The 15765-nt window shown below is 39.4% G+C and overlaps 1 protein-coding gene across 1 annotated transcript; it reads left to right on the forward strand.

Annotated features, from left to right (window-relative positions):
* The first annotated feature begins 8636 nt into the window (after window positions 1-8636).
* LOC131395587 (olfactory receptor 10W1-like) lies at window positions 8637-9581 on the forward strand. Its single transcript, XM_058527445.1, has one exon. It carries the CDS (start codon window positions 8637-8639, stop codon window positions 9579-9581), a length of 945 nt encoding a protein of 314 aa, XP_058383428.1.
* The last annotated feature ends 6184 nt before the right edge of the window (window positions 9582-15765 follow it).

A 15765-nucleotide genomic window follows, 5' to 3' on the forward strand; every position in this document is an offset into this window, starting at 1 on the left:
TATATATCAGACATTTGCAAATCAAATATTCTTTTAACATTGACCCATATTACGATACCAGAGCTTACTTATCTTTATTTTTACTGATCCTCCTTGATCTTTGTTGATAAATTTGAGGTTTCAGCTCTTGAGGTCACATCTCAGGTGACTCTCTGGGAAGCCTCTCTCTGTGAATTTTTTATTTTTGTTTTGTGTTCGTCTAAATGAGGACATGAAAGTTCCCAAGAAGATGGCGTGTATAGGAACTCCACAAGGAATTTTTCTGCATTGATAATTGATATCCCCACTCACATTCTTCAATTTATTAATTTTTTGTTTTTAAGTTTCATCTTTAAAAATACCAGTGTTCTGGAAGGAAAGTATGCCAGTAGGCTTGACTTCTTTCATTCAAATTCCCTTTGGGATTAATTAAAGTCAGTCCCTGAAAATCAAGGAGAAAAAGTAGAATTATTGCAGCAACAAATTATTCATTCCATGAAGTGCTTGGACCATCACTACAGCATTTTGCAATTGTTGCTGTTTAAAATATAGGACATGAAAAAGACATTCTTGGTTAATAGAATATCTGAGTTTCCTTCATTTACTTCTCCAAGTGTTTTTTCCCCTGAGGTACAATGGATGGGAATAGGGGGATGGGTGAGATTGGGGACAATGGCTCTAACAGTGCACCCATGCTCTTACAGGTAGCTGTAACTGGGATGCAAACCGACGTCAAAACCATCTCAAAGTCTGAGCACATTCTGTTTTGCTGTAGTCTGCCATTTTGCATTCATGTGTATGCATGTTGATGTGTTTCTGTGGGTAGCATGGAGAATAAAGATACTTCTGGACAAATGGATGTCCTCATGGAGAAAAGCTGAAGAATACACTTCCCAGCTATGATATATTTTATCCCATTTTAATACACACATATTGCCATAGGCTGAATTTTGTCCCCCCAGAATCCATATGTTGAAGTCCTAACCCCTCAGTACCTCAGAATGTGACTGTATTTGCAGATAAGGTCTTTAAAGAGGTAATTAAATGGGCCCTAATTAAAATTAAATGGGCCCTAATCCAATATGACTAGTGCCCTTATAAGAAAACGAGATTAGGGCACATACATACGGAGGAAACAACGTGTGAATACACAGGGAGAAGATGGCCATCTACAAACCAAGGAGAGAGGCCTCAGAAGAAACCAACTCTGCCAACACCTTGATCTCAGACTTGTAGCCTCCAGAACTGTGAAAAAATAAATTCTGTTACTTAAGCCACCTGGCCTCTGGTACTGCATTATGGCAGCCCTAACAAACTAGTACACTTATCTACCAAACAAAACTTGCAGTACCACTCTCTGATTAATGTAGCTTAGAGGAAAAATGTTTTCATCACCTAGTGTATAGAGTCATTATATATGTTATATTTTTCAAACATACACATATAGTAACAGAATTCTCCCCCTCCCCCGATAAGTGACTTTTGCAATAATTCTATGCAATTTCTTGTTCCATAATAAATTCTCTAGACCCTTATTTGAAGTCAGGAAGTAGCAGGCCAAGATTTTAACCTCATGAGTGCTGTATAATGCTGTGCTTCACTCCTTGGGGTACCTGACCATACAGAAAAATTATTCAAGAGACTAGAATGAATCCTGTATATTTTCATAGTCATAAGTCCTCTGTCCAGCTCACCCCAACAGTTATGTCTTGGTTTCTTAGCTGTAGGACCATTCACTTGTTCCTTTAATCTCCCAAACAAGGATTTTCACAGACAACTTGCCTCCAAAGAATATTTTCATGAAGACAGGAGTTATTCTGTTCAAAATGAGGAGTTGATAAGGAAGAATTGTTGGTGTTCCCTTAGAAATGATCTGAGAAAAGGATGCTTTGATTTTAGATAACCATTCCTAATTCATTTAACTGAAATATCTTTGCAACAGTGAGAAAAATGCGTCAGACAACCGTAGATGAATGGGAGGAGACTTAAACACATACATCCCAGTTAGCTACAATTCTGTGTTCACCTACAAACCTCCTGATCCTTGTCTTGAGTTGAAAGACTTATTGCCATAGAGTTCCAGACCTGAGTCTTGAGCTATTTATTCACTAATTCAACAAATAGTTTTGAGCATCTTCTATATGTCTAGCTCAATGGTTCTTAACTGGGGGCAATCTTGCCTCCCAGGGAAACATTTGGCAATGTCTGAAGATATTTTTGGTTATCACAACCAGTGGGTAGGGGCTGGAGCTACTGTCATCTAGTGGGCAGAATGCAGGATGCTGCAAAATATCCTACAGTGTACAGGAGAGCCCTCTACAATGGAATTATCCAGCCCCAAATGTCAACAGTGCCCAGGTTGGAAAACTCTTTTCTTGCATATACAATATACGTACAAGTTGAGGAAAAAGAGACTCTATCCTTGCCCACATTGAGCCTCCACACTGCCAGGAGAGACAGAAGTTAATCAAACAGCACACAAATACATGTAAAATTGCAGCAGTTATCGTTGCAATGGTGGAGGAGTATATGAGATTCCAAAAGGAACATTCCAGAAAGTGCTTTTGACTCTAGCATGAACAAGGTCAGGGAAATCTTCCCTGAGGAAATTATGATAGAACAGAGATGGAGGAAAAGACAAAGGAGTTGCTTTGGTAAAGAGAAAGGGCATTCCAAGCAGCGTGAAAAGCATGTGCAAAGGCCCGGTGGTGGGAGAAAGCATGGTGAGAAGAAGGGACTTCAAGAAAGACACGGTCATTGAAGCAAAGAGTCAGGAGGAGGGTAAAAGTTAGGGGTCAGACTTTATACGGCCTGGTAAGCTATGTTTGGGTCACCTTTGTCATAAGATTCAGATTTTGCTTTCACTAAAGAGTAACTGAGAGCAATGTGGCTGGATGCAGCTCGATGTAGAGGAAAAAGAATATGCTTTAGGGTCAAGCAAGCTACCTGCTGCATCTATCCTTGGGCAAATTACTCAAATTCTATCAATCTTTTTTACTTTTGACTTCTACCTGTAAAATAGGGATAAGACTCACTTTGCAGAGTTCTTACAAGGATTAAATAATATAATATGTAAATGGGATACCAATGGTACCTCCTTCTTAGGATTGTTGTTAGGATTGTTGTAAGGATAAAATGAGTTACTATATGTAATATGTGTGAAACATAGTAAGTGCAACGTAAGACTTCACTATTGTAATTACATAATGCTTGGCATGTGGTAAACACAATACATTCTACTTAATATCCGTTCCACTCCCTTTCTCCTCCATTTATTGGCACTGAGGATACCTCAGAAGTCTCTGAACATCTCAGGTAGCTCAGTCCTGCCTGGCTGTTGGGAGCTGACTGTCCTGCCACACACACACACACACACACACACACACACACACACACACACCAAAAAACATGGACCTTGAGGGCATTATGCTAAGTAAATAAATCAGACAGAGAAAGACAAATACTGTATGATCTCATTTATATCTGGAATCTAGAAGAACCAAACTTAGAAACAGAGATCAGATGGGTGTTGCCACAGAAGGGAGTTGGGGGAGTAGAGGATTGGGTGAAGGCGGTCAAAATGTACAACCTTCCAGTTACGAGATAAATAATTTCTGGGGATATGATGTACAACATGATGACTATAGTTAACGATACTGTGTGTATATTCAAAATTTGCTAAGGGAGTGAATCTTAAAAGTTCTCATCTCAAGGAAAATAATTGTAACTATGTGAGGTGATGGATGTTAACTAAATGTACTGTGAAAATTATTTCACAATATATACATATATCAAATCATTATATTGTAAATTTTAAACTGATCAAAACCTTGTATATCAATTTTATCTCAATAAAGCTGGGGAAAAAAAAGAAAAAAATCTTTGAAATTTTAAAAAAGTACTATATTAGTCATTTTAGGCCTACACAGCGGACTTGTCTTTGAATAAACAGGGCATTTGGGTACATACATTCTCACACAGACATATAAACATTTATATACAACATTTTTTCAAGGATTAAGATAAGTTGCTAAGACCTACGGAAATGTCTACTCAAAGAGAGCTAAACAAAGAAAGATGCCATGGAAGAGGTGAAACACTTGCTAAGTCTTCACTGAGGCTCTATTAAGTATATAGCACTATGCTAGGCCCCATGGGAGCCAGAAAATATAAAATATGGTCTCAGTTCTCCAGGGCGATAATTTGAGACTTGGTCTGAACCCAGCTGTGACAGTCTGGTGGGAGTAAACTCCCCGAAACAGAAGGGTCAAATGACCTTGATTGGGGAAATTCATATTTCTCAGGAAATTATTTTGACCACTGAGAACATTGATAAAGAGTTTAATACTGGTCTTTACTTTGAAAAGCATACTCCAGACCTTCCCTTGACAGAGGATCCCAAGTGGAGAGACAGTTTAGTTTGGACTAATTATCTGGTACCAGGGGAGGAGATCAGCAATCACTATGTCATCTTCTTCTGGGAGACATAACTTGTGAGACAAGACCCTAGATAGCAGAACAATTTATTCCTTCAATGGTTTTTTGTTTGGGAAGGTTACAAAAAGTCTCAGTCCTACTGGGCAGTCTCTCCAGGCTTATGGTCCTCCCTTCTCCATCCACCAGAGCAGTCAGCCATCACCTGCTAGGTCCTGTCTTTTATGAATATAACTGAGAAGGCTGACTGAGTATACTCCTCTCCCTTCTCACGCTGAAGGTAAGAGAAATTCTGTTTCTACTTCCTTCTAGATTTACCGGGCACTTGTTGACACTGAGCTAGAAAAGCAAGTAATGGCTTTACAAGTAGAGCTTCTAGAATTTCAGAACTAGTTCAACCCTCAAGTTATAGTGTCTTTCTGAATTCACTTGGAAACCCAATTCTTCTGATTAAAATGGTAATAACCAATCTTGGTCCAAGAAATATTGAGGAAATGACTAACATAAATTTGGATAAGGTTTAAGGATTAATAAAAACCTTTTTCTCATAAGGTACCTTATATGAAGCAGATATTATTATCATCCCCTTAATAAACTCAAAAGAAGGGAAAAATTAACATTTATTATGCAACTTAATAGGTTTCATACATCAAACCAAGTGTTCTAAATACTTTATCTCATTTAATTTCATCACAATTCCATTAGGTAAGTATTATTATTTACATCTTTTAAACATGAGGAAACAGAAATTAATGTGAGATGATCTGCTCAGGCGACAATGCTTTTAATAACAGATTGATATTCTACCTCAGGTCTGTTATTGCCAAACCCACTAAACCTCTTTTTTTACATGATGCTAACTAGACAGTTGGAGATCTGCTCCAGCCTAGACTCCTGGATTTCCACAATGCAGCTGTATAATATTCCTCATGACGTTCTTCCCAGCTGTGGCTGGTCTGGTCTGGGAAGAAGGAAGGTGAGGATATGATGTGGGATGTGACTTGAAGGCTCTGAGATGGGTGTGAATTCCTGAACAGAAGCCCCAGCCTGGGGCAGATTTCTGGGGATGATGCTGAAGTACTCTAATTCTGCCTCTGTCCTATGCAACATATTTAGTAACAACCTGAAATAGCAAGTTGATGAAATGTTGATACAATGTTTCACTCTCTTGGAACCATAAAAAACACTATCCATCTATCCAGAATATGGACCCCACTGCTTTGCCTGCCTCACTTCTCCTAGTTAATTTCCATTTTTCAGATATGAGCTTAAATGTTACTTCTTCTAGAAAGCCTTTTCAGAATCTCCTAATCACAAACTATGCCAGAGCCCAATGTTGTACAATCTTATAACACATTATTTTTCTTTACAGCACTTAATCACAGTTTTAATTTTATATATGTGCCAGATTCTTTAATTAACAGTGTCTGTCTCTTTCATTAGTATGTATAACCACTTGGGCACAACTGTGCCATTCGATCAACATTGTATGTGGTGCTTGGCACTTAATTAATAAAAAAATAAATGTGAGTGACTTCAAGAAGGATAGTTAAGATGTGGAGTTACAGATTACAGATTTTTTAAAATGTCAATCTCAATTGACTAGAGCAATGGACCAATGTTAAAGGAATAATGGAGGATGTTCTGCTTCTCTGAAAAAGAAAAATATGACTAGAGTTTTAGCATCCAGGGAGCTACGTATCAGTCCAAGTATGAGGAGACCATCAAAATAATCAAACGCAAACTCATAGATTAATCTGATTTTGATTAGATTGAAGAAATAGATTGCTAATGAACAGACAGGTGATCCCAGATCTTTTTATAGTTGACCACTCCTGTGATCTGTCTCATGTGGTATACGTTTAAGTAAGTTATTTAAAATGAGATCATTTCCAGAAATAAAATTGTGAGATGTATCAAAACCATGTCATGTGAGGAATAACAAGAGGAAATTTTGAAGAAAATTTAGGGCTGCATGATAAGAGCTCTTTAGTTCCTGCAGTGTTTCATGTAGAAATGGTCCCATGGTGTACAACAGAATGAATATGCAGAAGTTGCACAGAGGCAGGTTTTAGCCATTACAAGAAAGAACTTTGGGGATCATGTCATCCAACAATGGAGCAAGCAAGTCAGGAAGTAATGAGGTTTCCTAGGCATTGAAGATGACCTGATATTCAGATACGATATTGGAGATTCAAGTATTCAATAGGGGGCTGAACTAGGCCACTTCTGAGATGTTTTCCAGTACTAAGAATTCATGACCTATACGTAATTCTATTTCACATATTTTATTATAGATCCCGGAGAGGACCGTTAAGATGATATGAGTGTGATGGACAATAATAAAATTCTCAGAGGTCATCATTATCATACAGATTTCAAAGCCCTCCATCATAATATAGGTGGTAGACTAGCCTCAGATGCCTGTTGTAGATGACTTCTATATGCTATGTCCATGGATGACAGGATGTTTTCCACAGTGCAGCCCAAATGTTGAATGTCAAGTTGTTTTCCATAAGGGCTCTTGAACAAGTGATTTGATTATGAAATAATCTTAAAAGAGAAAATGGAAGAAAAGTGTAAATGACTTATGTTTTTCACAATATATTTATCCATGCAATATATATTTGTTGAATGTCTATAATTTGTACAACACTAGGCTTGGTGATGTAGAGAGATAAAAATGTAAATAAGGGAAGATGGCTCCCCTTGAACTTACAAATAATACTGATGCTTATCTGTTGTTAGGCTGCTATAACTATGGACTAGGCATTGTGGTAGGTATTTTACATTATGATCTCATTTAATCCTCACAACAACACTTAGAACTAAGAATAATTATTATCCCCATTTTTCAATTAAAGAAATTGGGACTCAGGGAAATTATATATTGTTCAGCATCACAGAGCCAAGAGATGGAATTATTCAAACTACACCATTTAATTGCAAAACTGATTTCACACTGGTACACTGCCCCTCTTCTGCATGTTATAATACAATGTTGATTATGCTCAGTGACATTAGAAATAATTCAAAGCATTATTGAAGTTCAAAAGAGGAAAAGAGAATGAACAAAATGGACACTGCTTGTTAGCTGTTAGAAAAACAACAAGAGAGTCATTCATGCCTTAAGTGCTCTTAATATTTAGGACAGTCTCTAATCACATTTTTCCCTATGCTTGTGACACTGAGGTGGGTTTATATGAATGATTTTTCCTGGAACTCGTGCTTCTGGATTAAGATTTTTCTTCAAAGCTCATAATAAATAATAAATATTAAAATTGGGCAAGTTGAAACAAGGCCACACATTGCCTCTTTCTCACCTTCTGACATATGAGTTGGTCTTGGAAAAGAAGTCGAATGGATGCCCTTTGAGAGTTACGTCTGTCCATTAGAAGGTTTTCAAGGAAGCTAGGCGGCTTGCCCTGAATTTTGCTTTAGCTCCTTAGAAGAGAAGAGAAATAAATGGAGACTGGCTTGGTCTTTGCTATTCATCTCCAAACTCACAGGAAGGATTCTTAGATCTCCAACAGCTTACAATCCTATATTTTCCCATACAGCGACAAGCCTGGAGGAGCCCTGTAATAAAACTCTGTTTCCTTCAAGTCCTGCCCTTCTCCTGATTGGATATGGATAGAAAAATCAGAATTTGGGAGGGCTTTTTCTGAGGCTTATCCCTGACACTGTCAATCTCAGGCCTATGTCAGCTCTTCACCCATGAGCATTGTTTTCTTTCTTCACTTTCCATCATACCATTAGCTTTTCAGTGTCACATCCACATCCCTGAGTCAGGAGGCATTGTGTGTAAATAAATGTATGAATGAAAGAATGAATGAATGAATAGCTTCTGGCTCTCACCTTAATGACCCCTGCTCTCAAGAATTTCTTGACACTTCCTTGTGAATTTACTGGAAGACTTTAATTTTTCTTCCACTTCTACTGAAAATAGCTTCGAATTCCACAAACTTCCTCTGCCTCTTTTCCTCAAAAAATTCCTATATAATTTAGCTGAACTCTTGGCAGTTAGCAATTAAGTTGTAGATATTTATGGGAAAGACTTGGTAAAAGGGTAGGAAAAAAGAGAATTAGTCCAAATTCTTCTCATTTCTAACTCCAGCTTTGATTAGATTAGATCATGGCTCAGAGTGTGAACTGATATATATGGTCAGTCTGATTCTCCTCTCATTTTTTGTAACTCTCAGCAGGGAAAAGCTGTTAGCTCAATGACCTGGGAAAATCGCTCACTGTTGATGGAATTTGTGTTCCTGGCCTATCCCTCCCACTCAGAGTTGCGTGTCTTGTTCTTCCTTGGAGTCAGCCTGATTTATACACTGATCATCAGTGGGAATGTCCTCATTGTGGTGGCCATTCAGACAGAAGCCCGCCTACACACACCCATGTACTATTTCCTGGGCAGCCTCTCAGCAGTAGAAATATGCTACACTGCTGTGGTGGTGCCTCACATCCTGGCCAACATCCTACAGTCAGAGAAAACCATCACTCTCCTGGGCTGTGCCACTCAGATGATTTTCTTCCTTGGACTTGGCAGTGCCGATTGCTTCCTCTTAGCTGCCATGGCCTATGACCGGTATGTTGCTATTTGCCACCCCTTGCAGTACCCTCTCATCATGACTTTAACTCTTTGTGTCCGCTTGGTTGTGGCCTCTGTGGTCATCGGCTTGCTCCTGTCCTTACAACTGGTGGCCTTCATCTTCTCTCTGCCATTCTGTCAGGCTCGGAGTATAGAGCACTTCTTTTGTGATGTGCCACCAGTGATGCATCTTGTTTGTGCCAAGAGCCACATCCATGAGCAGTCAGTGCTGGTGGCAGCCACACTAGCCCTTGCTGTGCCTTTCTTCCTCATCGCCACCTCCTATGCCTTCATTGTGGCTGCTGTGTTCAAGATCCACTCAGCAGCTGGCCGCCACCGTGCCTTCTCTACCTGTTCCTCCCACCTCACTGTGGTCCTGCTGCAGTATGGCTGTTGTGCCTTCATGTACCTGCGTCCCTACTCCATCTACTACCCAAAGCAAGATGAGTTCATCTCACTGGTGTACACATTGGGAACCCCAATGCTCAATCCACTTATCTACACCCTGAGGAACAGTGAGATAAAGGGGACCCTAGGGAGAGTTCTTACCAGGAATTATCTCTCCCAGAATAACTAGAGAAGGGTATAATCTATCAGGCAAGGGTTTTTCCATCTCATTCAAATCCCCATGAAACTGGGATTTCTCTCAACTGATGTTAAAACTGATCTAAAAAAATGGTATAAATTATCTGGATATTAGTTAGCTATATGTGCCAGAAACCGTTAAAATGTTTCTACCATTTTACTTAGTGATTTCTCTTCTAGAAAAGAAATTAACAAATAAGCATATTATAATAGAAAGTGGCAAGTATAAGACTGCATCTCAGGTACCAGCTGGAAACAGATGGCTCATTCAATAGATTTTAACGCAAAAAAACAATAAAGGGAATATGCAGAAGTATAAGTAAGGGAACCAATAATGGGTGGCAGTGCACTTACACACTAGCAATAGCAGGAAGCTATTATGATCTGTAGCCCTCACAGGTTTAAGAGGGTACAGAATTATCAGAGACCAGTGAGAGCTAGATTTATTGAGCGAAGACACTTGGTAGCAACTGTAGCTTTAGGGAAAAAAAAAAAAAAAGCAACTATTGACAGAACTACAGCCATGTAAGGAGAGAGCTGGAAGATAAATACCTCAACCTCTCTCTGCTTGTACCCTCCCATCTCTTGACCTGTCTCCACTTGGCCAAAACCAACTGGAAGAAAGAAGGCAGGATAGACTGAGTGATTCAGTTCTCAGAAGTTAGCCTTTTGGGACAAGGCGGGGCTGAGAAGGACCCTGAGAGTTAGGGACAGAGTAATCAGAAAAATATGGTTTATTATACTATTTTATGTAAAAATAAAAATATGTTAACAATCCAATTTCACCATAAAAAAGTATTTTCAAAACAATTACTGAGGAGAGAGGAAGCCAAGATGGCGGCGTAAGCAGACTCTGAACTCACCTCCTCACTGTGTAAATTGGACACAGCCAATTTATAATTACTCGTGGAAAAACTACCCCTGAGACAAAACTGAAAACTGGATAAGAGGAACTCCTGCAACAAAGGACAGTCCTAATTGTGGTAGAAGAGGCAGAAACTCCCTTTTGGAGAGAAAAAAACGCTGCCTTCACAAGCCGCAGTGCCTCACGGCCGCCTGGGAGCAGCCCTCCCTGGAGGCACCGGGCCCTGAGCCAGGGAGTGCCCCCGCTGTGGGCATTTTGTGGACCCAGCACAATCAAGATGAGTGGCATAATATCTGACTTTGCCTGCTACTAAAACATTGGGGAGTAGCCCCAGAAAATCGGGTTCACAAAGAAATTAAAACCGGCCCTTATACGGCCCATGCGCAAACTCACCCATTTCAGAAAGCAACGTAAAATCACCAGAAAGAAAGGTGCACAGTGCTTTAGTGAAAAGAGACTCACCTTAGGCCCTGAATGCATCTCGGTGAGAGGTGAGACCTCTCCAAGGAATGGGACATTGGCGGCGGCCATTGTTGTGGCCTGGTGTGGGCGTGCTGACACAGACGCCATTGGAGTTCTCCCTGGGGCCTGCTACCCCAGGGTCTGCCCCACCCACTAGAGCATCGATTTAATCCAGGTCAGCCAGGGCAGGCAGCCCACCCTAGAGACTGGCCCCACCCAACAACAAGCCCTCAGGCAACTTGTGGGCCTGCATAGTTTGGTGACTGGATTCTCTGCAGTCTGACAACTGAGCCGACTTCAGTGGGGCAGGGCATACACAAGGAGCAGGTGGATAGTATGGGCTGGTGGTGGAGTGTGTGGGGCTCCAGCTGTGGAGACTGGGTCCGCTTTGGGAGGTCAGGGCGTGCACACGGGGCAGGACTCTGTTCTCTGTGTGTGGACCTGTGGGCGGCAGGACTTGTCAGCTGCAGAAGACTTGTGTTCTCAAAGACCCACATAGGGGGTTAGCCCCACCTTCCTAAGCCTGAAACAATTGGGTGCTTCCGTGACTGAGACCAGCTCCTCCCAGCTGCAATCCTCAGAGAGCTGACAAGAGACCTAAAGGCTGGAGGCTTATAGCAATTGTAAACCCCTGAGCCTAACAACCTGCCACGCTGGGGGCCTACTCACTTAAAAGAAATACTGCAACACAAATGTGGTATTAGAACTTGCAGCCAACTGTGTTGGGGCTCCCCACACCTGATAAAGAGACTGAAGGGCCCACAACAGCTACAAGCAGCTGAGCATTACAACAGCTGACCAGGAGCATAACTCGGCCTCCCTGGGCACCTACAAGGAGATCAAAAATTCCATAATAGAAGGACACACATAGCCCACATAGTGGTCACCCTTGGAACATTGAGAACTGAGAGCAGCACACTGCAGACCTCCTAAGGCATCACTTACATAAGGTCACCTATCCAAGAGCAGGAGACGTAGCTGACCTACCTAATACATAGACACAAGCATGGGGAAAGAGGCAAAATGAGGAGGCAAAGGAATACATTCCAAGTAAGGGAACAGGACAAAACCCCAGAAAAGGAACTAAGTGAAACAGAAATGAGCAACCTACCAGACAGAGAGTTCAAACGAAGAGTGTTAAGGATGCTCACTGATCTGGGGAGAAGAATAGATGAACTCAAAGAATGTCAACAAAGAAATGGAAGATATAAAAAAGAACCAATCAGAAATAAGAATACAATACTGGAAATGAAAAATTCACTAGAGAGACTCAAAAACAGAGTAGAGGATACAGAAGAACGGATCTGCGAGCTGGACGAGAGACTAGAAGAAATTACCAAAGCTGAACAGGTAAAAGAGAAAAGAATTAAAAAGAGTGAGGCCAGTCTAAGGGACCTCTGGGACAACATAAAGCACACTAACATCCGTGTTATAGGTGTCCCGGAAGGAGAACAGTGAGACAAAGGGGCAGAGAATCTATTTCAGGAAATAATAGATGAAAACTTCCCTAACCTAAGGAAGGAAACAGACATCCAGGCACAGGAGGCACAGAGAGCCCCAAACAAGATAAACCCAAAGAGGCCCACACCAAGACACATCATAATCAAAATGTCCAGAATTAAAGATAAAGAGAGAATCCTAAAAGTCGCAAGAGAAAGACAAGTTACATACAAAGGAAACCCCATAAGGGTATCAGCTGACTTCTCAGCAGAAACCTTACAGGCTAGAAGAGAGTTGCAGGATATATTTAAAGTGCTAAAAGGAAAAAACTTACAGCCAAGAATACTCTACCCAGCAAAGCTATCATTCAAAATGGAAGGAGAGATCAAAAATGTCTCAGACAAGCAAAAATTAAAGGAGTTTGTCACCAAGAAACCAGTGCTACAAGAAATGTTAAAGGGACTGATTTAAGGGGAAAAGAGAAGACCACAAATAGGAAAAATCATCTATTTCCATGATAAGAGGGTAATGAATACCAACCAATGCACACAAAAGAGCTTTGACATGTATCAAAAGAGTAGATCTTTCAGACAGAGGTCAAACTAAAGAGACCATCAATTCTGTATAGAAGGAGAAAGGAACAGAGAAGGACTACTAAAACACTGAGGAAAAAAAACTTAAAAAATGGCAGTCAGTACATAGTTATCAATAGCTACTTTAAACGTCAATGGACTAAAGGCTCCAATTAAAAGGCATAGGGCGGCTGATTGGATAAAACAACAAGACCCATATATGTGTTGCATACAAGAGACACACTTGAGACCTAAAGACACTCAAAGACTGAAAGTGAAGGGATGGAAAAAGATACTCCACGCAAATGGCAATGAAAAGAAAGCTGGGGTAGCAGTACTCATATCAGACAAAATAGACTTTAAAACAAAAACTCTAAAAAGAGACAAAGAAGGGCATTACACAATGATCAAGGGAACAATCCAACAAGAGGATATAACACTTGTAAATATCTACGTACCCAATGTAGGTGCACCTAAATATATAAAGCAATTATTAACAGACATAAAAAGAGAAATAGACAGTAACACAATAATAGTAGGGAACTTTAACACTCCACTTACACCAACGGATATATCATCCAAACAGAAGATCAATAAGGAAACATTGGCCTTACACGACACACTAGAACAGATGGACCTAGTAGATATATACAGAGCGTTCCATCCAAAAACCGAAGAATACACGTTCTTTTCAAATGCACATGGAACATTCTCCAGGACTGATCACATATTAGGCCACAAAACAAGCCTCCAGAAATTTAAGAAGATTGAAATAATACCAAGCATCTTTTCTGAACACAATGGTATGAAACTGGAAATCAACTATAGGAAGAAAATCATAAAAGCCACAAATACATGGAGATTAAACAAAATGCTCCTGAACAACGACTGAGTCAATGAAGAAATCAAAGAAGAAATCAAAAAATACCTGGAGACAAATGAAAATGAAAATATCACATGCCAGAATTTATGGGATACAGTGAAAGTGGTTCTGAGAGGGAAGTTTATAGCAATACAGGCCTATCTCAAGAAACAAGAAAAATCTCAAATAAAGAATCTAACAATGCACTTAAAGGAACTGGAAAAAGAAGAAGAAACCAAGCCCAAAATCAGTAGAAGAAGGGAAATAAGTAAATTAGAGCAGAAATAAATGAAATAGAGACTAAAAAAATAACAGAAAAAATTAATAAAACCAAGAGCTGGTTCTTTGAAAAGATAAAAAAAATTGACAAACCTTTAGCTAGACTCACCAAGAAATAAAGAGAGAAGGCACAAATAAGTAAAATCAGAAATGAAAAAGGAGAAGTTACAACAGACACCTCAGAAATACAAAAGATTATAAGAGAATACTACGAAAAGCTATATGCCAACCAATTTGACAATGGAAGAAATGGATAAAATCTTAGAATCATACAACCTTCCAAAACTGGATCAAGAAGAAGTAGAGAATTTGAATAGACCAATCACCAGTAAGGAGATTGAAACAGTAATCAAAATCTCCCAAAAAATAAAAGTCCAGGACCAGATGGCTTCCCTGGTGAATTCTACCCAACATTCAAACAAGACTTAATACTTATCCTTCTCAAACTCTTGCAAAAAATAGAGGAGGAGGGGAAGCTCCTTAACTCATTCTATGAAGCTGACATTACCCTGATACCAAAACCAGACAAGGACAACACAAAAAAAAGAAAATTACAGGCCAATATCACTGATGAACATCGATGCAAAAGTCCTCAACAAAATATTAGCAAATCACATAAAACAATACGTTAAAAAGATTATACACCATGATCAAGTGGGATTTATTTCAAGTATGCAGGGATGGTTCAACATTGCAAATCAATCAACGTAATACACCACATTAATAAAATGAAGAATAAAAATCACATGATCATCTCAATAGGTGCAGAGAAAGCATTTGACAAGATACAGCATCCATTTATGATAAAAACTCTGAATAAAATGGGTATAGAAGGAAAGTACCTCAATTTAATAAATGCCATATATGAGAAACCCACAGCTAATATCCTCAATGGTGAGAAACTAAAAGCTATCACTCTAAGAACAGGAACCAGACAAGGATTCCCACTGTCACCACTCCTATATAACATAGTACTGCAAGTCCTAGCCAGAACAATCAGGCAAGAGAAAGAAATAAAAGGGATCCAAATTGGAAAGGAAGAAGTGAAACTGTCACTATTTGCAGATGACATGATTTTATATATAGAAAACCCTAAAGAATCCACCAGAAAACTTTTAGAATAAACGAATATGATAAAGTTGCAGGATACAAAATCAACATACAAAAATCAGTTGCATTTGTATACACTAACAACGAAGTAGCAGAAAGAGAAATTAAGAAAATCCCATTTACAATTTCAACAAAAAGAATAAAATACCTAGGAATAAACTTAACCAAAGAGGAGAAAGGGCTGTACACGGAAAACTATAAAACATTGCTGAAAGAAATTGAAGAAGACACAAAGAAATGGAAAGATATTCCGTGCTCTTGGATTGGAAGAATTAACATAGTTAAGATGTCCATACTTCCTAAAGCAATCTATAGATTCAATGCAATCCCTATCAAAGTTCCAACAACATTTTTCACAGAAATAGAACAAAGAATCCTAAAATTTATATGGAACAACAAAAGACCCGAAATAGGTAAAGGAATCCTGAGAAAAAAGAACAAAGCTGGAGGTATCACACTCCCTGATTTCAAAATATACTACAAAGCTATAGTAACCAAAACAGCATGGTACCGGCACAAAAACAGACACACAGATCAATGGAATAGAATCGAAAGCCCAGAAATAACCCCACACATCTATGGACAG

This window comes from Diceros bicornis, chromosome 31 (assembly GCF_020826845.1).
Source record: "Diceros bicornis minor isolate mBicDic1 chromosome 31, mDicBic1.mat.cur, whole genome shotgun sequence".
Classification (NCBI taxonomy): Eukaryota; Metazoa; Chordata; class Mammalia; order Perissodactyla; family Rhinocerotidae; genus Diceros; species Diceros bicornis.

Coding starts and splice junctions, on each gene's coding strand:
- LOC131395587 (XM_058527445.1), top strand. CDS start 8,637: ATGACCTGGGAAAATCGCTCACTGTTGATGGAATTTGTGTTCCTGGCC.